At 48.2% G+C, this 23,603-nt stretch overlaps 4 protein-coding genes across 4 annotated transcripts; 3 read left to right on the top strand and 1 right to left on the bottom strand.

Annotated features, from left to right (window-relative positions):
* Positions 1-434: 434 nt before the first annotated feature.
* Positions 435-6,914, top strand: H6S33_003080 (uncharacterized protein; the record flags this gene model as incomplete). The annotated part of the gene is made up of 9 exons (XM_044834430.1): positions 435-442; positions 664-681; positions 829-2,083; positions 2,138-2,640; positions 2,718-2,904; positions 2,955-4,844; positions 4,907-5,120; positions 5,182-6,583; positions 6,635-6,914. The coding sequence occupies 9 exons, from the start codon at positions 435-437 to the stop codon at positions 6,912-6,914; spliced, it is 5,757 nt and encodes a 1,918-aa protein (XP_044692287.1).
* A 2,790-nt stretch (positions 6,915-9,704) lies between these two features.
* On the top strand, positions 9,705-10,337 carry H6S33_003079 (uncharacterized protein; the record flags this gene model as incomplete). The annotated part of the gene is made up of 1 exon (XM_044834429.1): positions 9,705-10,337. The coding sequence occupies one exon, from the start codon at positions 9,705-9,707 to the stop codon at positions 10,335-10,337; it is 633 nt and encodes a 210-aa protein (XP_044692286.1).
* Positions 10,338-17,648: 7,311 nt separating this feature from the next.
* H6S33_003078 (uncharacterized protein) lies at positions 17,649-19,077 on the top strand (the record flags this gene model as incomplete). Its single annotated transcript, XM_044834428.1, has 5 exons — positions 17,649-17,960; positions 18,013-18,167; positions 18,229-18,494; positions 18,557-18,696; positions 18,757-19,077. The coding sequence occupies 5 exons, from the start codon at positions 17,649-17,651 to the stop codon at positions 19,075-19,077; spliced, it is 1,194 nt and encodes a 397-aa protein (XP_044692285.1).
* A 1,321-nt stretch (positions 19,078-20,398) lies between these two features.
* Positions 20,399-22,978, bottom strand: H6S33_003077 (uncharacterized protein; the record flags this gene model as incomplete). Its single annotated transcript, XM_044834427.1, has 2 exons — positions 20,399-20,665; positions 20,942-22,978. The coding sequence occupies 2 exons, from the start codon at positions 22,976-22,978 to the stop codon at positions 20,399-20,401; spliced, it is 2,304 nt and encodes a 767-aa protein (XP_044692284.1).
* Positions 22,979-23,603: the final 625 nt, after the last annotated feature.

The following is a 23,603-nucleotide window of genomic DNA, read 5'->3' as shown; positions in this document are numbered from 1 at the left end:
GCCCCCTTAAAAACCGACCGCTGTCCCCGCTCACCCGCCCGTTCAAACATTTACCCATACCCCCTCGTCGAACTGCTGTACCTGCTGCTTGCTTGCCAACCCGACCAACCACCGACCTCTACGGCTTCGACAGTTGTTGTCGCTCTCGGGACCTCATTTTGATTGGTGTGTTCATCTGCGTGTGTGAGTGGTGTGTATGCGTGTGTGTTTGAACCCACCACCGTATCTGATCTCCCGTTCGCGCGCCCCTTCCTCTTTCCCGCCCACGAGTTTAATAAAGTAAACAATAATAATAGTCTTCCTTCTTTGTCTAGCTCGTCTTCACATCGCGCCAAGGGATATTTGTTCTTTATTTGCGACCACCCATTTCAACCAGTCTGTCCCCTCACCCACACTTTTTTGCCCTTCCCACTATGGGCGTTGTTGCTTAGAACATGTCCAGGTAAGCATTTCCTATCCACTGGCCCCACACGTGATTTCTCACAACGCCTGCTGCATCATCAGCAGACTACGTGATTGATTATGATGAATGAATGATTCATGATTCATGGCGCCCCGTCCTTCAGATCATGATGATGGTGCTGCTGCTGCTACTGCTGCTGCTATTGTCTATCTACATGCCGGAGACTAACGAGTCCATCCTTGTGATTGCCTGCCCTACAGATTAGACAGACTTGTAACGTGAGTGAAATCCTACTCCCAGTGTTCCTGTTGTGTTTCATTGCACCACCATCTATCGCAGAGCCTCACCCTTTGCTTTTTGTCGTTCAACCTTCCCTAAAGCTTGTTTTGAACTGTTTCTAACGGATGTGCTTTTTGTCAATATAGGCTACTCGACTCCGGGTCGAGTCAGCTCGTGCGAAATACCGCCGCTGCCCAACTTGCCGATATCCAGAAAGCACATCCTGATGAACTATTCAACTTACTCAATAGGGTTGTCCCATTCCTAAGATCAAGGAACTGGGATACTCGACTCGCAGCAAATAGGGCGATCTCTGGGATTGTTGAAAATGCGGAAAAATGGGACCCTAACGCTCTAGATGATCCTATAAAGTCCGAAGTTAAAGAAGAAGAGCATGGAAGCTTAATTGCTGAGACAGCTTTAATCAAGTTGGAAAATGGTGTCGCCGCCGCTGCTAGTGCAGATGACTTGCTGACATTCGACACTCTTGATATAACGGCGGTCATTAAGAACGGAAAGAAACTACTTGGGAGCTCAGGAAAAGAGTATGACTTTTCTCTGGCTGATCTGGATCCAGCGGAGCGTCTAGCGGCGCAGAAGAGAAATGTAACGGCAAGATTGGGCCTAGGAGGCGAATATATTGAAGATGAGATTGTTACCGAGAAGGATTTTGCGGCAACAGGGCACTCAGTACAAACACCACGGATTGATACTTCTGTTGGAGGAGTTTTCCGTGCACCTATGGCTTCCCCAGCCATCCAAACAACAATGATGGCAATGTCCCCTGATGGCCCAAATAATACGCCGCAAACCCCAACGGATGAAGGCGCATCAGCACTTAGCAAAAGGCAACAAAATATGTTGAAAAGAAAAGCTAAAGCAAATGCCAAGAATCATGCGAATAAAGTTCGCGTGGTAGATCTAGGGTCATCAGCCCGAAGGATGAGCATGGATGTTGTGCCACAAACCCCCATTGAGGCCAATACCCCGCATCCAGTGAAGCAACAAGATGCTGCCAATGGAACTGTTGTTGTTCCCGATTACTTCTCCTTGGATACAAAGAACCCTCCGGATGATACCAAAATTATTGTTGAGCATAAGGGCCCTGCAGCTCCGCCATCTCCAATAATTCAAACTTCCGGAGAGGTGTTCGAATGGCCCTTCGAGCGTCTTTGTGAAATTCTCCTCGTAGACCTGTTCGATCCTAATTGGGAAATCAGGCATGGTGCTGCTATGGGCATCCGGCAAGTTGTGAGGGTACATGGAAATGGTGCAGGGAGAGAGAGAGGTAAAACTCGTAAAGAGAATGATGTTCTCAACCAGAAATGGCTAGATGATCTAGCGTGTCGATTGTGCTGTGTTTTCATGTTGGATCGTTTTGGCGACTATGTCTCCGATACCGTACGTTCTCTCGAATTCTCACTCGTCTTCCGTGTTGCTAAGAATGTCTTTTAGGTGGTTGCCCCGATCCGTGAAACTACATCGCAGACAATGGGTGCACTTTTGTGTCATCTTCCACCAGCCTCGGTTCATTCTGTATACCGCATTTTGTACCGACTCGTTATGCAAGAGGACCTCAATCTCACTAACCCTGTATGGGAGGTCTGCCATGGTGGTATGCTCGGGTTAAAATATCTCGTTGCCGTTCGTACGGACCTGCTAGTGCAAGATACAGAGCTCCTAGATGGAGTGGTTAGAGCTGTCATGCGGGGGTTGGCGGATCATGATGACGATGTTAGGGCCGTCAGTGCAGCTACTCTCATTCCTATTGCCTCTGAATTCATTAATTTGCGGCCTGCAGCGGTCGATGGCTTAATCAACGTTGTTTGGGAATGTCTTTCGCACCTCAAAGATGATCTCAGTGCGAGTACAGGCTCGGTCATGGATTTGTTGGCGAAACTATGCTCGTTCCCGCAAGTTCTAGAAGCCATGAGGATGAAAGCTTCTACAGACCCATCGTAAGCTCTCACCAATCACATTTTTACCCTCCTCATTTATTTTGAAGTAGCGCTTTATTGATATTTTTTTTTTATAGTCAATCGTTTGCCTTATTGGTGCCCCGACTTTATCCCTTCTTGCGTCATACAATTACCAGCGTTCGGGCTGCGGTACTACGTGCTCTCTTGACCTTCTTGAATATTCAAGGTGATGGAACGAAGGGATGGGTCGAGGGTAAAATCTTGCGACTGATTTTCCAGAATTTATTGGTCGAAAGAGTCGAGGTAAAATACTCCACATTGTCTCTGTCGTACTCAGCTAACTTTTTTATTAGTCTGTCTTATCATTATCTCTACAGGTTTGGATGGCGTTGACTGAAGAGCTCGCCCGAGATGACCCTCACCGGTTTGCCACCGAGTTTGGAATGCATCTTGACCCACTAATTTCCCTATTAACCACTCCTATTGGTGTATCACGCCACCCCCATCCTATGGACCCGTCTCTGTTCATTAGACCATCAGGGCAGACACTGGTTCTGCCTGGACTAATGAGAGGACCCTCACCGGCCCAACCTCCACCCGCTGCCACAGAACCGGCTGCCAAAAGACGTCGTAAGAGTGAAAAGAAAGAAGAGCCAATTGTATCGGCACATAATGTTGATGGTCATATGATTCAAGGTGATGTTGACCTAGTTGGTGTGGAGACAATTATCAAGACAAAGATTGCTGGTGCAAAGGCCCTGGGTAAAGCCATGAGCCTTTGGCCAAAGGAGGAAGCCCTATCTACATTCCATTCCAGGATTGTCACATGTCTTCAATCTCAGTTTTCTTCCACGGAGCTTGTCACAGCAATGATTATCGAGGAGTACGCAAAAGAGACGAGCGAAATGACGGATCTCAAAGCAGCATTCTTAGAAGCGTTATCCAATCTTCTCAACTCTGAACGGCCATCTTGCTACCGTGACTTGGCCTCGTACGTGCATATCGTTCAGGCACAGTGCCGTTCATTACTTAACGCCTTCCGGGATATCGGCCGTGTTTCCGCTTCTAAAATTCCCAGCATCGCTGCGGTCTGTCAAGGAGACCCAGAGGCTGGTCCGGATGCATTTAGTATTGAAAAGGCAGAAAAGATAGCCGGGGAAGAGTTTACCCGTCTCAAGCGTGCGCTCCTTCCGACGCAAAAATTAATGTCTTCTCAAGCACTTGCAGACGCCAGAGCAAGCGCTGTAGCAGCTATCGAAGATACCAAAGTAGCGAAGGCGCAGCGCGACGTTCGGGTTTTGGCAGCTGCTGCTGGTGCATATATTGCTTCTGGACAATTACCGAAGAAGCTCAATCCGGTTGTTCACGGTGTTATGGAAAGCGTCAAGTTAGAAGAAAACCTCGATTTACAGCGGCGTTCAGCTCAAGCAATTGCCTCACTTGTGGGGCTGTGTTCAAGAAGTGGGCGTGCTGCGGTGGCAGATAAGCTCACTAAGAATCTCAACTCTTTCCTCTGCGTAGACACCTCGGAAGTCCCCATGTTCCACCAAAATGAGACACTAGAGGAGAACATTTTGTCCTTGAGGAAAGAGGAAGATCGCAAAGACCATGCTGATCAGGCAGCCTTCGAAAGAGAAGCTAGAGAAGCAAGGATTAAAAGGCGTGGTGCCAAAGAGGCACTGGAACAATTGGCACAGACTTTCGGTGCCTCCTTATTTGATGCTGTACCGAAACTACGGGATTGTATCGAGGCGCCTTTGCATGCTGCTTTTGATGGCGACCTTCCAAGTAATATCAAAGATCCCAACGTCACTCTTGGACAAGAGGTTGTTGACGGTCTTTCAACGATCCGGGCATTACTTCCTAAGTTCCACCCTGATCTTCACCCATCAATTATCAGTCTCTTTCCTTTAATCATAAGGGCCCTCCAGTCAAATTATTCGGTACTCCGTTACGCTGCTGCCAAATGCTTTGCTACAATATGCAGTGTGATTACTATTGAGGGAATGACTACCTTGGTTGAAAAGGTTTTGCCAAACTTTGCAAATGCTCATGAGTTGCGCTATCGTCAAGGAGCTATCGAATGTGTCTATCATTTGATCCACGTAATGGAGACTGATATTCTTCCATACGTTGTATTCTTGATCGTTCCAGTATTGGGAAGAATGAGCGACTCAGACAATGATGTTCGCCTCATTTCCACGACCACTTTTGCAACACTGGTCAAATTGGTGCCATTAGAGGTGTGTAGTTTCGTTTTTATCCAACTTTCGAATGTAGTCACTGATTAGTTCAATCTTTCTAGGCCGGTATTCCTGACCCCCCTGGGCTTTCTGAGGAACTGTTGAAAGGACGTGATAGGGAGCGGAAGTTTATATCGCAAATGCTCGACGTACACAAAGTCGAACCCTTTGAACTTCCAGTCGCCATCAAGGCTTCATTGAGATCTTACCAACAGGAGGGTGTTAATTGGCTGGCTTTCTTAAACAAATACCATCTGCATGGTATCTTGTGTGATGGTCAGTGCCTACCCCAGACTGATGAAAAAACCTAGGCTAAGCTTTTGCTGACTTAACATAGATATGGGTCTTGGAAAGACACTACAAACGATTTGTATCATTGCCAGTGATCACTATCTACGAGCACAAGACTTCGAGAAGACGGGTGCCATCGAAAATCGTCGTTTACCATCACTCATTGTCTGCCCTCCAACCCTGTCAGGGCATTGGATGCAGGAGATCAACCAGTTTGCGCCTTTCCTTACTGCATTGTGCTATATTGGAAATCCAGCAGAGCGCGCGCGTGTCCGTGCACAGCTTGGCACAACAGATATCGTTATTACCTCGTACGATATATGTAGGAATGATATTGAGAACATTGGTTCTTTCAGCTGGAACTATTGCGTTCTTGACGAAGGGCACATCATTAAGAATTCCAAGGCGAAGCTTACACAGGCGGTCAAAAGGATATCTGCGAACCATCGCCTCATCTTATCAGGAACGCCAATTCAGAACAATGTCCTTGAGCTATGGTCTCTATTTGATTTCTTGATGCCTGGTTTCCTTGGCACTGAAAAAGTCTTTTTGGACCGATTCGCCAAACCGATTGCAGCTAGTCGAAATAGTAAGAGCAATTCAAAAGAACAGGAAGCGGGTGCCCTTGCTATTGAAGCACTGCATAAACAAGTGTTGCCATTCTTACTTAGAAGACTGAAGGAAGAAGTGCTGGATGATCTACCTCCAAAAATCATTCAGAACTATTACTGCGACCTCAGCGAGTTGCAAAAGAAGCTGTATGACGACTTTGCGAAAAAACAATCGAAACAGATTGCGGGGGCAGTTGCAGCGGAAGGGGACAAACAGGCCAAGCAACACATCTTCCAGGCTTTACAGTACATGCGGAAGCTATGCAATTCTCCAGCTTTAGTCCTCAATGAAAAGCACCCCCAGTTTGAGAAGCTTAGTCGTCAACTAATCAAAGACAAATCACATATCCGGGATCCTATTCATGCGCCAAAGTTGGGAGCTTTGCGCGACTTACTTGTGGATTGCGGAATCGGGATCGACAGTGTCAATAACGGAGGTGAAATTCCGGCCGAGGCAACTGCTATCAGTCAACATCGCGCATTGATCTTTTGCCAGTTAAAAGAGATGTTGGATATTGTGGAGAATGACGTCCTGAAGAAACTACTGCCAACTGTGTCATATTTGAGAATGGATGGTGGTACCGAGGCAAGAAAAAGGCAAGATATTGTCACCAAATTTAATGGAGATCCATCAATCGATGTCTTGCTCTTGACTACTCACGTTGGTGGTCTGGGTCTCAATTTAACTGGAGCGGATACTGTTATATTTGTGGAGCATGATTGGAATCCCCAGAAGGATATGCAGGCTATGGATCGTGCGCATCGTATTGGGCAAAAGAAAGTGGTAAATGTGTATAGATTGGTCACACGAAGCACGTTGGAGGAGAAGATTATGAGGTATGTTTTATTCATTCTTTTTATATTATAAGTACTAACATTAGAATACAGTCTTCAACGATTCAAATTGGATGTTGCATCGACAGTTGTAAATCAACAGAATGCTGGTCTAGCCACCATGGAAACGGATCAAATTCTCGATCTCTTTAATGTTGGTGATACGGGAGCCATACAAAAAGAGGCTGCCGAAGAAGATATGGTGGATATCAATGGGCAGGTTATCAAGAAAGGTAACAAAGGCGTGTTGGATGACCTCGGGGAACTATGGGACGATTCCCAATACACCGACGAATACGATCTCAACAACTTCATCGCAACCTTGCAGGCGTAAAGATAAAGAATCAGACACTGGAATCATTTCTTTTCCTTTATGGATTTTAACTATATTTTCTCTATTTTTCATGTCTGAGGTTCGAAATACTGTATATTTAAACATCACCATCGTCATCAGAAAAAAAGAAAAGAAAGGAGGTGGATATCAACAAAACGGTGAATCGGTCACTTGGGTAAAAAACACCTATATTGGTGGTTTCTTAATTCTCTGGCACAGTTACCGATCTATCATAAATGGAGGAACGAAACGAGAAAGACCACCCCAAAACAAAAAAAAAAAAAAAAAAGGCGAAGGAGTGATAGATTGGGGTGTTAAAGAACACAGGGAGTCAATTCAATGGGTAGAAGGAGGTAATAGGAGCAATGGGGCGTTGGTTTTTTCATTTCTTTTTCTTTTCTTATTTTTTGCCGTCTCATGGCTCTGGGTTGTTCGAATTTTTTTTTTTTTTCTTTCCGATTTTGAGAGAAGGGAAATTACTGAAGCCCTTCTTTTCTTTCTCCCATTTTTGGGAATGTGGTATGCAGGCAAGTATTATGATGAGGCAGGGATGTTACGCAAGAAAAAAGCAATTTTCCGCTAGTTAATAATGGATTCACGTATAATGTAACTACTTTTGATCCCTCGGTGACTGTCACGGTCTCTAAGAGAAAAAACATATCTTCTGTCGTAATAGAAGATACCCGTGAACGTTCGTTGGTTATGAAATTTAGGTGAATAATATTGTACTCGCACTCCTCCGATACTACCATTCATCCCGATTTCCTTTCATCCGCAGTCTTGCTTGATAACCTTAAGTATTTTGGGGAGATCGAGACCTTGCATCCCGATGTGGCATCAAGTGCGAGGCATGGCTTCAAAATTAAGTTTACAGCGCCGGCCGGTGGAAACGTAGTTATGTGGCGATCATAACCAGGAGGACTAGCCTTCTGGACCAATCAAGGTTTCTCTTTCGGCCTTCTCATTTTAATGATCGCTGAACAGCCCAATGTGGTTACCAAACTGATATTAGCTCAGCCGATGCCCTCAACAACTGAAGTGTATGTGAAGGAGAATAGTACGCATCCCGATTGGTTACTCGTATCTGTTGAGAATTTTCAGGGGATTTGTTGCCCTGCTACAGCGATTCACAGGCATTTGGCGAATACACCCATTTGGCGAATTTGTATGTAGCAACCAGCCAGCAACCAGTCAAACTGCGAGTTTGACTAAGATATCCTGATTCTTATTGGCCGTGACCCCTGTTCGTCAAATGGGTGTATTCGCCAAATGCCTGTGAATCGCTGTAGCCTATTCTCGTGAGTGTCGCCTTGAAGCCCTGGCGTTCGCCTTGATTGGTGGTTTAGACTGCACTACTAAATCCTTTTTGGGGCCACTAGCGTATCTCTAGACTGCAGGTCAATGATAGAATTCCCGGATTATATCATGGCTTAGAATAACGCCAAAACATCCATTTCTAAGACGTGCGATAGCAGATCGAGCAAATGTTCATCAGCGCTTACAGTTGCATGGTGTGACGCCAGGGCTGTTGGTAGTCACGCTATCGCCTAATCACCGACCGAGTGACCGGGTGTGACAGTGACAGGTCCCAACCTGGAATCGCCCACATGATCAGCTGGGGGCTATCCAGGTTTTAAATATGACGCGGTCATACATAGTCGTCGAACTGCCGTTTATTCCTTCACTTTTGCCAGTAAGTACGTACTGCAGTAGGAGAATGTCTGAGGGAAGTTTTCTCCTGCTTGGGGCGTAATGGTCGCCTTGCAGGGAATAAGTGGTTCCGCGTGAAGAGGAGGAATTAAGATGAGCAGGGGCACCGAAGATGAAGCTAAGATGGAGGCACAGCCATCACCACATCGCTTCTATATATTCTCATGGCCGATGTTTACTATTGTTTAGATGTCGCTATATTGAGAGATATGGCTGGACGCCCTATATACGTACGTCAAGATCAGATGCAGGGGAGAGTTGCCCCATATTATCCAAAGGCGAAGCTTCGTTCCGGCGTGCCTGCATGCGCACGTACCCAAGCGATCAATTAATCAATCAAGCAGGCAGGCACTCTGCAACCACCACACGTGGATCATGATGTGTGCACATGGGCATATTAGCTTCTGTATGAACTTCATCCCCCCTCATCCCCATCACCCCCCCATCACCCCCCCAAAACCCCACCACCAAACTTCGCGTCTTCTAGAAGGGGTCCACCGGGTTCAGCCTTCTGACTATGACGCACAGCCAATTTTCTTCAAGACATAAAAGTTAAATACATCTTGCTGAGAAGAGCGCACACGACCCAAATGACCCATTCGTGGCATTATTACTATTCCTTCTGCGACAAACAAAAGGGGTCAAGCCTTGCAAATTGAGAACATTCCGAGCTGCGTTGCGTCATAAATATGCGCGCTCTCTTGATCCGGGGTTCATCAGGTACTATTTTTTTCTTGTATTACACGACCTGTGACCATTGTTTTGGACAGAAACATATCATGAGGTTTAAAGTTTGGTGCTGAGCCCCCGCCAGAGGCCACTCATTCGGTTCGGACCAGAGAAGGGACGAAATAGCTACAAATACCGATGAGTTCTCATGCCTGTTGTGAGGTACGGTCAATATCAGCTAAGTCATTGCCGTCCTGTGGGAATCTACGATATATAAACTTGGAAGGTAGGTCGTTATCCCCCACTGATCATCCCATACGTCCAATAACACTACTTACCCAATATCCTCCAACTAGTACTAGCTTTACACTTGAGAATCGCGGGACCTACATCCCTAAGCTTACCTTCAGAATGAGGTACACCAATAGCGCCGCCCACAGCTACGCTCCCCAACCCAGCAGCGATCCATACCGTTACGCCTATCCCTCATCAGGAGGATCAGGACAAGTCTACACACCCGTTCAGCGTGGCGCAAGCAAGCGCGACGCCCCTCTCTTCTCCGTCAAGCAAGACCTTGCCTACAACCGCTACCACACGCACTACTTTACACCCAAAGACGCATACCCACCGCACTCGCGCACCTTTGCAGAGTACAACGCACGCTACAATGAGCGCGAGCGCGAGCAGAAGGGCCGCAGGAAGTCGTCGCGGAAGCGGAAGTCCATGCCTGTCCCTCCGCCCCCTCCGCCTCCGGTGCAGATATACTGTGATAAGCCGAGGCATAGCAGTAGGCGCAGGTCGGCGAGCCCGCAGGTAGAGTCGATGTTTTACATGGGTACCGAGAATCACCCGCCCATGTTTCGGTCGAAGAGGTCGAGGAATCCGTATTCGCCGTCGCCGTCACCACCACCGGCTTGGCTTGGTGGGGATGGGTCGCGGCGGGATAGGATGGCGAGATCGCCTAGTCATTATGGCGGTGGTGGTAGCGGGCATGGCGAGAGTAGACTGAGGCGTGTAGCGAGGTTTTTGTTTGGGTCTTGGTGATTGGGTGTGATTTTTTTTTTTTTGCGGGAATTTCTTTTTGATTGAGTGCGTTTTTTCTTTTGTTAGGGCTGAACGAATTGTAATAGGTATATTTCCTCTCTCTCGTTTGTTTTTTTTAGGCGTGGCGTTGAATTTGTCTTGTTTCGGGTTACACTACTCTCTTCGTTTCTTTTTTCATTTGTCCGGATCTTACATACTTGTACGTTCTTGTTAATCAAGGTCTGGGATCGGAAAGGGTGGACATAAATTGTGTGGCAGAGCCACCCCAGCTGGGAGGATGGACATCAAATTGCACGGCAGAACCAACTACAATGGGTCGCTTGATTTTTGATTTAAACCATTTATTGTCATATTTTTCTTTTGTCGCTTTATGAGTCTTATGAACGATGTAACGATAGTAAGAATATAACCTGTTTTTCTTTTTTTTAATGTTTTGCTATTCAAGTTAGATGGTGACATCACAGAATATCACTCGAGTGCGATGGCTTTGAACCAGCTATCAAGCTCTCAAACATAACTCGTAGTGCACTCCGTACTAGCTGAAGTACTAGACTCTCATTGGTCTGTGTAGGGCTAGGGTTTAGGTGCGTGTAGCGTCAAAAAGGCTATTTGGACAGGTGTGCGCACAAGAAAGCGGTACTCCCATAAAGACTTTCGCTTATGCCAACCCCTAACTGGCTGAAACCATACAACCAATACTAAATACCCCCACAACTAGCGTCGCCATCTACTACAGGTAAATTATTACCATGTTACCAGCAAGCTCCAGTCGCTCACATTGCTGATGGTACCGCGCCCTATCGACACATCGTATCTTCTGCCCTTTGGGATATCCTCTGGAAGTAAGCTTTGTGGTGGAGATATTGAGTTCTGGTATGTAGTTCTAAATCACCATATATAGGATCGGCTCGAGCCTTTCTAGAGTTGAAAGTCTTGGTCTGGATGCTCACGCTGACCTTTAGATGAACTCTGAACCAAAATTCATAGATTTAATGGTGTCTCAATTGATCAACCTCGTGGAAGTTCGCTCATGTAGTGCTCCACCTGACGTTTGGTCCGAGCACCAGCTTGTTAAACTTGCCCCAGGAAAGCGTCTCGGCACTCTATCCGTTGTGAGGGCAAGATGGATATCTCTTTCCTCTACGGAATTAATCGGTCTTAGATCAGTGGAACGGTGAGCACCTGCGGTGCTTCACCCACAAAATGAAGGTGTGGCTTTATGCAGAGAACCATCAGGAAGAAGAGTCCGAGTGGTAGGAATAGTCACGCAGTAATTACAGCTCTTTTGGGGGGATCTTCGAGTGGCTTCTGAGCATGGAACCTCTTGTACGATGCATGTACCTTCCGTGACGGCTTGTCTTGACACCCATCTTTCATCCGAGAAAAGATGTATGGTCATTTCATCCGCAATCGTGAGAGGAAGGCTCAGGGTGTCTGGAAACACGCCCTGTAGACACCCTCTGTCTTGGAGTCAAGTGCCCCAAACCGAATCCTCAGGCAAGGCAACGGCGCCACTGCCTCGTGAGATACACTCCGCAGCTACCTACTAACTAGCCGGGACTAACCCAGATCCGTCAAGAGCATCAGGTCCGATCGGTACTACTGGCTTAGTCTCGTGTTCGTCTCCTTCGGGCGGTCGGGGGGCTGGGAATGAGCCTGCTACTGGCTACATGTAGTCGGCGGGTTGATTAAGGGTTGAACAAGGTTCTGGGGAAACTTTAATCGAGTGGTGTAACTATAATGACGAGAGATATCAAAGATGATCTGCCAACGCAACTCGATCCTCGCATGGCTTTGCAGAGAACCGCTTCTTTCGTACGACTAAGGGCTGACTATCCCATCGTCCGTCAGTGAAATGCTGACCCCCAGAAAAAAGTAAGTTTTGTGTGGGATCTTGTTATCTCTCTTATCAAATAATAGATCTCTCATACAAATTTAATTCCTCTATTATCCCATGACCCGTAGCTTGGTTTTGACACTTTGGCTAAAACACTATCCTGCAACCCACCACTCATGAAACTATGCAATCCTGAGCTCCGCACCTTAAGAATCATGTTGATGAGATATGGGGTCGATTAGAGAACATACGGTCGACAACCAGGCACCGTTGGTTACTGGCGAGGGCTTCAAAGCCCTCTGCTACGGGTCAAGGGATAGGGGGGTCAGCATTGGCCATGGGATATACATGTAGGTCTAAGATTCTATAAGCCTCTTACTGTCTCATGCCTGTGGCCAGTCCGCCTGAATGGACCATTTGGATTCCGCTCTAGTTGTCTTGCGAAAAATGGCACACTGATGCTGGGATCGGGGAAATATCGATTCACCTAAAGATCTGCGCGGGAAAAATAGAGAACCATCGAAAAGAAGTGGTGGGGTTATACTCTTTTCATATTCGCTAGGTAAGGGCATGGGACAGATTCAATTTCTTGACAACACCCGTTCTCTATTTCTCAGGCCACAAACCTATCTACCGTAGGGACACAGTAGGAGAAGTTATATTATCGTGGAAAATGGTATATACGCGCTAAGCGCATGGCATTTCAACAGTTCACCCAATCCAGAAACACTTCAACCCAGACCCGTTGACTAAAACTCGGCTCTTCAAAGCGACTGACTACAGCCCAAAGAAAGCATCGGCGATTTGGTCGCCATTGAATTTGAGCCGAAGTAATGAAGTTGTCCTTTTGTGGTTGGTGGGTTGTGTTTCGTTGGAGTAAGTGGAATTTTACGCCGAGACAAATAGACAGTCGAGTGATATCCTATGACGGTAGCTTGACAGGGAGGCTGGGTGTATGGTTTGCCAGATACATGTACCCACCCAGTTTTGGCTTGCACTGCGAATTCATATGAAACCACGTAGTTCTTAGTATAGATCAGGATATAACTTGACTAAACCTAGAGGGTGGCAACATCACCTTCCTAGATACGATGTCTCCGACCCCCCGGTGCTAATAGCTGGCCCAGTGCTGCAAAAACCTCCTTCGCCGTATTTAATAGATTTATCTAGCCTATGCTATCAATACTTCCTATGCATGGCCGATCGACGACGTACATTATGTCCTTCAATCCCCAAAATTACTACAGCCGACGATGATCATACTCCCATACCCCTACTACCCCAAAACTGGTTTTCTGAACATTGGATTGGGCTTGGCGGTCTCTCTTTTCGTCGGGGGTGAAAAAGATGCTCTGGTTGGGGTTTAAACCCAATTCTCCCTGCGATTTTATAAGTTTTTAATGTTTTTGGTGAGGGCATGCTAACCAATTGCACCACCAGAGCTTGAATATATGTGTGTTTAGGCGGTTTATGACCTGGGTGCATGTATTTGGAGGACGGAATGAAAGGGATTTATGGAGGTGATGAAAGTTTATGGTATGTGGGTGGGGAAAGGAAGTCTGTGCTGTGCTATGAAAAGTATCTTTGAGGTCCGTTTCTAGTTTCGTATATGTGACACTTTGCGGATCTTTTAGGCCCTCAGAGTCACCTTGCTCTTGGGTTAGAAGAGGAGATTTGGTGACTAGATCTAGCCTACGTTCTCTTCTTTGCTTGCGAGTTGAGAAGGGTTTAATTCTGGACCAACTGTTAGGCGAACTTTGATAATAGAGAATGACTAAACATACATAGGTAAACTAGAAGATCTAGAATCGCACTGCCTCCTTTACCTTGGCTTGTTTGTGTTCCAGTGGTTGACCGTTCACGATTTGCCCGGGTTTACGATTAACCGGATTCTATATGTGATGAGCCCGTTGGTGTGGCTATTAATTTGGTTACATGTAGTAGTCATGGATCACAATCACTGAAAAGCGAGTTTGAAGTCATGAGAGAGCCAGAGTTTATTAAAAAAATATCTACAAAATTATTTACAATAAAAAGATATAAAATCTACTAGTCACAAAAGGCAAGAGAGAGAGAGAGCAAAGAGCTAGTTAAAAAAATTTATTTAAAAAAAAAAAACTATCCAAACAATTCTGTTTATAACCCTAACCCTAATTTTAGGGCTATGGGCAAAACCATAATATTAACTGCTCCCAAAAGAAAGAAAAATTTCAGTTGAGCCACCCGAAGGTGAACGCAGTGCAACAAGGAGGGAAAAGAAGAGTGGCGGGAGAACATGGCCTTATATACTGGTGAGAGATGCCAAGATCTGGTTTTTCGCCAGTTGCAGAATGTTTTTCGCCGACTGTGGACTGGCTAAAAGCTCTAGGCATACCTGGATGAGTCGGTCTGTAGTGGTAGAAGTATGCTAAGCTATCTTTTAGCCACTCACTACAACTTGGACATTTGTTGTCCCGAATATTCGCTCCATTGTGCCAAGAAATCGCCCGAGTGATTGATTGTGATTGTAGATTAGTTAAGCATGAATCCTATAAAACACTTATCCTTGAGTGTGTAGCAGTATGGACATGGACTGATGTGTTGAGCAGTGAGGAAGGACACGCAGGCACCTCCTGAGAGCACGGAATATCATCCATGGGTGAATCAACCAATGCTGTTATCTGTAAGAGACTTCTACCCAGCGGCGGTAGCTAGTAGCAGCGACGTCAGTTAACAGTTCAAAGCACCCTCCTCGGAAACAATATGTTAGGTCCCTCCTGTCACTCTTTCTTCCTTTCCCACTTGCAATTTCGAATTCTGCAGCGTCCTGTTGATCCATATCTTTGGATAAAAGTTCCCCATTGTAACGTAGGGGAAGCCTCTTCGACGACGATGTCGTTGGTAAACTTTTTTCATGGGTCCTTGCAACAGTGTTGGCCTTCTCCACCTGTGTTTCTGACTGAAGTGAGGAGCGAGGGGGGCACTCGAGAGGCTACTGAATAGTGGGCCTAGCGAGAGTGCACCTGCTGATCTAGTAAGTCAGTATAACCCCCTATGACCGAGAGCCGTCCGAAGCCCAACAATATCAGTAGACGGAAGTGGGAGAGAGGGGTGTGAAAGGGGACTAACCCTAAAGAAGCAGTGGAGGAAACATTATCTTAGCCCCGGGGGCGGGAAAATCTACATCTACCAGCATCATGCTTAAACAGCTTGTCGTAATAGGCGGCGGATTACAAGCAGGCCACATAAGCATCAAACTTCCATCACCTGATCTTCGTAGGCTTTCATCTTCTCCCCGAATCTAGTCATTGCGCATTGAAGTAGTTATTAGTATCAGGCACAAGCGTGACCTTTGGCTTGAGTGTTGGAGAAGAAAGCTAGTTGGAATGTTCGAAAAGCTCGAACCACCTTCCTGAGACCGAGAAATAGGTTATACTCTCACGAGACTGCCTGTAAATCTTGTTGATTTCTGATAGTCTTCAGCAAAACAATATTATAGTTAACGTTCTATATCGCATGACATTTCGCTACCACTCCGTGCTAATTTGGCTATATTCCGATGGGCGGTTTGAATGATGTTCTTGTGTTTGACAATTTAGAGAAGATCCTATCTAGAGAGAGCGCGCGGGGGGGGCTTAGCAGACGACTGGAAGAATCTAGATCTATGTTATCTCCTTCTCTTCAAGACAGAGGCCACTCTCACCATATCCTCTCCTCTATTTTTATCACTGCCGTACACCAAAGCCAGTGGTAATATCGTCAAGAGCGCTAAGTATCACGATCAGAGAGAAGAGTAGGAGCTCCAGGCGCATTGGGCCATCCTTTTGGCAACAAACCTGACGGCCAAATCTTATCATTGTCTAACCCGAAAAGTTATATTTGAAGCTTGATATGTCAGAATTTGATATGTCGGGTCCCACACGAAGCTGTCTGGGGGTATCATTATTCTTGTGGAACTCTCAGATAGGGTTCCCTAGAAAGAGGAGACGAGGACGATTAATTTTACCCAGGGCTGAACGATACACAGAGAAATAGATGAGACGTAGCTCCTAGAACCTTAATTTGGTTTATTTACTCGCCTTCGCCTGAACCTGGTGCCAAGCCGTCCTTCTGAAGATCATGTTAAAGTTCCCACCAAGAGCCGCTTGTAAAACAATTTGTTTTGTATCTCTGAAATCTTGGCATCCCTTGCTATCCCGCACAAAATCCTCATTCTTGGCCATGGTATTGAGTTGCGATCGTATTACTCGGGATCTGATATGCAGGGGTCTAAGTCACAGAGAATTTTGAAGTGTGTAGACAAACTAGGAGGTATTGGCAAACGAGGCTATACTTGCCTGCCCCGAGTAATTTGTACTATCTGGAATCATTCTTGCCTACTCTTTCGTCTGTTCGAGCGTAGAAACAGCACCTAAGACACGTCGCCTGTGCTGTTGTCAAGCACATGCACAGCGTGCGAGTGACAAGTTATGTTTGAATGGTAGTATGTATTACGGTTGTTGTTCCCGTATGACCAATGCCATAAGGTAAAAACATGTACTCTATGCACAACATCCTAAGAGCATTAACCTGAGAGTCCAGCTCATCAGTGGGGGTTATAGATTACCCCACAATCTTTACCCGGCAATATGCTTCTGACATTTCCTGCAAGAAGCGGTTTCAATGCTCAACTTTCCTGTTTATCGCATAATGAAGGCATTAATCGATGCAGTGGCTTGATCAAGCTGAACATGTGCCCGTGTTACACAGCATGCAGAAACCAAATGACAACCGAAAAGGAAACCGCCCACATGGGACTCTTTTGAACCCCATGCTGTATTTTGGGATGTAAGTTGCAGAAAGGCATCTTAGTTTCTCGGTTTCCTCGTTCGGCAAAATAGTTTCAACCTATCAAGCGAAGCCTTTCATTAGTGTAAGTATGCAGTTTGAGACAGGGGATGTTTAGTATCAAGCTTATTTTGCCCTCTGACGGAGATCCATAAAAAGCTCCGCATGATTGCGGCGTAGATAGAACAAATCGAAATGTAGGTACCAACCGCTTCCCACGACCCAGCCTGCAAACGGAGGATGCTTAAACTTTGCAAAGAGAGGCTTTGGTATTGGATTTGCAGACATATTTGCACACTCTCATCGAGAGTATCGATCCCACTCCCCCTCCTCCTCCTCCTCCTCCTCTTCATCCTCCAGTACCACCAAGAGCATGGTGTAGTACCGACAGAGACTATTGGGCTTCGCTTAGAATATGTAGGTAACCGCGGCTGCGAGCTGAAAAACCAGGCTCACCAGTGCTTGCGGAGAGGAATGAGGATCTCCTACGGCGGGGCATCGGTGGAGGGATTTACTCAAGTCACATGCAAGGGTTGGGAAAGGCAACGACTGCAGCACGCGCCCCACCACCACCATCACTGAAAAACCCTGTCGCGGGGCCCCACCGCTAGTTAAGTACTGGCCGTCGTACTCGTGTCTTGATGTCCCTGCGCGGCAGTAAAAGTGGAATGCTGCTCCCATCTGTATTAGAACGCTTGACCTCCTCCTTATCTTCTCTCTTCTATCAATCAACACCTCCTTCCTCCTCACACCCTTCACTTGACTCATCATCATCACAAACGTCTGTAGTTCTAGTGGCAACACCAACCCAAACAACAACCCATTATAATACGAGAATGCACATGGAATCGAAAACAGCAGAATCGATGAACGGCCATACTAACGGTAACGGTAACGGTAAAGGTACCTCAGCTCCTCGGAGTGCAGACGTCTTAGCAGCAGCTGGGTACAAGCAGACTTGGTCGGCGGAGAAGGAAAAAGTAATAGGGCGCCAGTCTATGGGGATCTCGACAATAGCTAACCTCTGGACAGATCCTCCTCGAACCATATGACCACTTGCTCAAGCACCCAGGAAAAGACATTCGTCACCAGCTTCTGGTGGCTTTCAATACCTGGCTTAAGGTCCCTGATGCTTCGCTAGAGATCATAAGCAAAGTCGTAGCTATGTTGCACACAGCTTCACTCTTGTAAGCTACTAATCAATCATCTCTGGCTTCCCCTTGAAGGCTAATAGTTTGAGGGTTACAGAGTCGACGATGTCGAGGACAGCTCGAACCTTCGTCGCGGTGTCCCCGTAGCTCATAGTATCTTCGGTGTAGCACAAACAATCAACTCTGCCAATTACGTGTACTTTTGTGCGTTGGATGAGCTGTCAAAGCTTAATAACCCCAATGTTCTCAAGATCTTCACAGAAGAGCTCCTGAACCTTCACCGCGGACAGGGGATGGACCTCTTTTGGAGGGATTCGTTGACAACGCCATCGGAGGACGATTACTTAGAGATGGTCAGCAACAGTCAGTTCCCCCCCCCCTTTTCTACCTTTACACTTTCTATCGATACTGATTTCTGAGTTTAGAAACCGGTGGCCTCTTCCGTCTTGCTGTGAAACTCATGCAGTCTGAGAGTGCCTCTACTGAGGATTACGTCCCTCTTGTCAATTTGATGGGGCTCATCTACCAGATCCGTGACGACTACATAAATCTTCAATGCGACAAGGTACAAAAATCTCCTTAGAATCGTTTTTCTTTCGTAATGATTAAAACTAATATATCCCAGTATGCAAAACACAAAGGATTTGCCGAGGACTTGACGGAAGGGAAGTTTTCGTTTCCAATCATCCATGCGATACGCACAGACGAGTCGAATCGGCAACTCCTAAACATTCTGAAACAACACACGAAGGACTATGACGTCAAGTTGTACGCGGTTAAGTACATGGAAAAGACCGGAAGCTTCGATTATACGCGCAAAGTGCTTTATGGGTTGCACAGAAAAGCAAACGCGATGCTAGAAGAACGCGGGGGTAACCCCTTACTAACAGGGATTTTGAGCAAAATGATGATTGACGAGCAAGAGCCCGTATCACCAATCTCTTGAACATTCACATGTCTGTACGCTTATTGTTTGTTGTCCTGCATCCTTATCGTCTCCTTTCTTTGCATTCCTCTCGTTTTCGGTCTCGCTCTGGGTTGGGCATTTCTGGGGTCGGTGGATTTTGGGTTTGTCGGAGTTTTTTGAGTTTTTCGATTTCCTTTTCGTTTTCTTTTTTCTTTGGAATAACGGTTTTTGTTTATTGGGTTTTTGTTTTCTAGGCTGGGGCTGCTCTCGCTTCATTTGATTCATCATCTGCGCGGCATGGTTGCTTGTACTCTACCTGCATTGCATCGGTATCATGTACTCTACATATAAAAATCACATTTATCAAGTGAGTTAGCACATAATCAAAAGTCTCGACCACCTGTTTGGGAAACATAAGCGCATTGATGTGTATATAGCTACTATAAAAAGACACAGACGATCCCTAACCCTCCGGTGGATGGAATATTCCGGTAGCAATCTACCCGCCGGCATGGAAAATCTCCGAGGCCGAGGCCGAACTCCCGGGCTCCGGGCACTATTTCTCCGGCGGAACTGAAAGGGAATTACTCTAGAAAAACCACGGACCTGCTAAAAATAGTCTCAATGCTAATACTCCTACGCCCTTCCCGCTCATTGACAATTGACAAGGGTTGCAGTCCAATAGTATAGTTGCCTCGAGCGGCCTTGTACAGATTCGATATCACATACTCGGAATTCTATCCTTTGACCACCACCACAGCTGAGCACATACTACGCGTACGGTCTACTCGCGATATAAGGGGGGAAACTTGCTCAAAATGGAATAGAAAGGACCATTTAATCAATGACCCTGGCGTGCACGGCACGGCATTCCTTTTCTATGAGATCTGATCTGTGGGTTTCAATACTATGGATACGTAGCAAACTTTTCTTCTTTTCTTCTTTTTTTTTCTTTTTTAATTACTCTTTATTGAACCTCGACATCCACGCCGGTAGTAGTAGTAGTAGTAGTAGTAGTAGTAACATGCAGCAAGAATAGAAAGAACCAGAAAAACCAGTAGGTAAGATAGGATGTTGGGTGGGTGAAAATTGCGGATTTATAGTGACGAGAGAGAGAAGAAAGCCCAGTTTTTGTGACAACTTTGTAGAGAGAAAAGAAAAAAGAGATAATGTAGAAGGAAAAAAAAGGATACAGAAAAACACCAAAGAATAGGAACGACACCGAAGAAGTGGAAGAAGTAGAAAAGAATAGTCTTCCCGAAAGCGGAAGAAGAAAGAAGAGCACTGAAAATCACAATTGATAGAAACACGCGAAGCCTTTATCACTCCACAGCCACCCCACACTCTCTCCCAAGACCCTCTAATCACCCCCCTTCCCCGCCGTCTGGTTCAGCGACTTCTGCGCGGCCAGCGCCGCCATCTTCTGGTGGTACCCGGGGGCCGGGTTGAACTTGCGGACGGTGCGGATGTCGTCGGCGGCGTAGCCGGGGATGCGGATGTTCCAGTTGCGCTCGAGGATGATCTGGATGTCCTTGATGTCGAGGATGTCGGAGCCGCGCAGCTTGGCCATCTTGCAGGCCGTGGTGGCGATGTTGTCGATAAACTCGTCGACGAGCTCGAGGATGGACTGTATGTGCGTGTTAGTAGGGGGTAATGATTGCGAGGAGTGTGATGACATAAGCAGAGAGAGGGAGAGAGTGTGGTTAAGGGAAGAGTGGAAATGATGGGATGGATGCTGGGTGGGATTGATGGATGGGGGAATATGGGCAGAATAACATGTATCCATAGCACAAAACGGCGTGATAGTGATAAACATAGCCATCAAAAAAAAAAAAAAAAAAAAAAAAAAATGAGAAAAAAAGAAACACGCCCAAAAAAAAAAGTGACAAAAAAAAATACTAACCTCCTCAACATCCGGATCCAACTTCTCCTCAGGATCAATCTGCTTGACCAACTCCTCCAGCTTCCTCTTACTCAGCAGGCCCATGCCGCCCTCATCAAACTCGAAGGCGGGCTGCTTCACGAGCGCCGGCGTACTCATCATCTGGTTGCCCGACGAGTTCATCCCGCCGGAGAGCGTGGGTCTAGCAGGCGGCATCACAACAGCCTGCGGCGGCACGACAGCAAATGTTTTCGGAATCTCTTTGCGGAGGCCCTGCGCGTTGTCGCTGCGGCTTGGGAGCGCTGCGTCGCGCGAGGTGAGGGATGGGTGTGTGGATGCTGTTGGCGACGCCACTGACGCGGAGGATGCGGGCTGGAGACGCTGCTGCTGTTGTTGCTGTTGCTGTTGCTGCTGTTGTTGCTGCGATTGTGGTTGTTGTTGAGGGGTTGCAGAGACGGGGGTGCCGGCGGCGGTGGGGGGGCGTGCGGGTTGGACGGAGCCGGCGCGGGGCGCGGGAGAGTTGGGTTGTGTGCCGGCTTGTGCTGGGGGGACTGATGCGCGTTGCTGTTGCGAGGGGGGCTGCTGCTGCTGTTGTTGCTGCGCGGTGGGTTGCGGGATTGGTGGGCGGACGACGGTTTGGGCCTGGGCTTGCTGGGGCTGCTGAGGCTGCTGCTGCTGGACGGCCGGTGCTTGTTGCTGCTGGAGAGGCGGCTGCTGGGCTGCCGGGGACATGGTGGCTCGATTGGCGGCTGCGTTGAGGGCCGGGCCCGGTGGAGAGTCGGCTCTTGCGGCGGGGGGCACAATGTGCTGCTGCTGCTGGGCATTTGCTACGGCCACGCCGGGGTTCTGCTGCTGCTGCTGCTGGGGGTTCTGGGCTTGCTGCTGCTGCTGTTGGGGCTGCGGTGGGCGCTGTTGTTGCTGCATTTGGCCTGTGGGCTGCTGGAGAGGTTGCTGCTGCTGGGGATGATGGTTCTGCGGGTTCTGCTGGATGTTGTTTGCAATGTTTGCCTGCTGCTGCTGCTGCTGCTGTTGCGCCATCGCCGCCGCCACCTGCTGTTGCTGGTTCACGGCATGTGCCTCCGGGACCACGCCTTGCTGCACGGGTTTCTGCATGGCCATCTGGCCCTGCTGCCCCTGCTGCCCCTGCTGGCCCTGAGCCTGGGCCTGTGCCTGCGCCTGCTGCTGTCCCGCCCGCTGCTGCTGCAGCAACATCTGCTGCTGCTGCTGTAGCTGCGCCTGCTGCTGCTGCTGTTGCTGGAGCAGCTTCTGCTCCGCCAGCATCTTCTGCTGCTGCCCAAACTTGTTGATGACGTCCTTAAAGTGCTGAAAGTGCTGTGTGCTCTCGGCAATCCTGGCCTGGATCTCGCGCTGCTGCTCGGGCGTCACCCCCGGCTGCTGCGACTGCTGCGTCAGCAGCTGGATCTGGTTGCGCGCCGCATTCATCTTCTGCCCCACCTGCGTGAGCTTCGTCTGGATCTCGGTGCGCCAGCGGTCCGCGTCGGCCGGCGTGATGTTGGGCGGCAGGATCCAGGTCGAGCGTGCGTTGGGGCCCATGATGCTGTTGAGCGTGGCCTGGCCCGCATTGGTGACGCCGCCCTGCTGCGGCTGCTGCTGCTGCTGCTGGGGCTGCTGGGGCTGCTGGGGCTGCTGGGGCTGGAAGTTGTTTTGCTGCTGCTGCTGCTGCTGCTGCTGCGCGGCTTGCTGCTGGGCGCGCACGGCGCCGCGGAGCCTGTTGACGATGGTGTCGTAGCGGGCTTGGGCGGCTTGGCCTTCGGCGCTGTTGGGGCCCTTGGTCTCGACGACCATGCGCAGGCCGTCGAGGCCCGTGATGTACTTTTGCTTTGTCTCCTCGGTCATGGCGACCTGCGCGTTGAGGAGCTGCTGGATGTGGGCGCGGCGCTGGGCGGCGAGGGCCATGGGGGTCGGGGTGGACATTGCGGCAGCGGCGGTGGTGGTGGGGGGCGTGAGTTTGGGGTGTTTGGACGCGGGGGTGGTGCTGCTGTCGGGGGTGGTGGTCGAGGGTTTGCGTTTCCTGTCAGTGGTGGGTGGTGCGGACATCCACTGACTGCCGGCTCGGTCTGGGGGGTGGGGGAGATGCTGGATCCGAGTGAGGGGAGGAGGAGGGGGGGGGGGGAGGGGATATGGCCGGGAGGTGTATGTGTGTAGATTGATTGGCTGATTGATGCAGCAGTGGTTCTGGTGGTGGTGATGCCGTGCCGTTTGTCACGGACGTTGAAGTAGGAGCTGGTGGGCGATGAACGAGGGGGGGGGGGGGGGGCTGGCAGATGGTTAGATAGATAGACAGACTCTCTTGCAATCCACTGAAGTCTGATCCTCTGATGAAGATGCCTCGAGGTCAGTCGTCTGCTTTATATACAGATGATGATGATGATGATGATGATGATGATGATGATGGTATTGTGCCTCTGCTGTAACGCGTCTGTCTGTGGGGCGTTCGCGGTGTCGTGTGCTCTGCTCTGCCCGTACGTCGTCTGGTGTTTCGTTGACGTCCGGCAGCTTGGACCTCGTTGAACGCAGGGCTACGTTATTTGGTTGCTGCTTGTTCGTGGATGTACGGATGGCTGTGAGTATATTGTCATGTGCCGGGAGCAGCAGAGACGCAGCAGCAGCAGAGACGCTGGGAGCAAGAACTATCAGTGTGGTTTGCTGCCTGCCTGCCTGC

Source organism: Morchella sextelata (assembly GCF_020137385.1).
Source record: "Morchella sextelata strain SCLS chromosome Unknown scls_14, whole genome shotgun sequence".
In the NCBI taxonomy this organism is placed as follows: domain Eukaryota; kingdom Fungi; phylum Ascomycota; class Pezizomycetes; order Pezizales; family Morchellaceae; genus Morchella; species Morchella sextelata.
The sequence above is the reverse complement of the archived record's forward strand: the minus strand, read 5'-3'. Positions and strand labels throughout refer to the sequence as shown.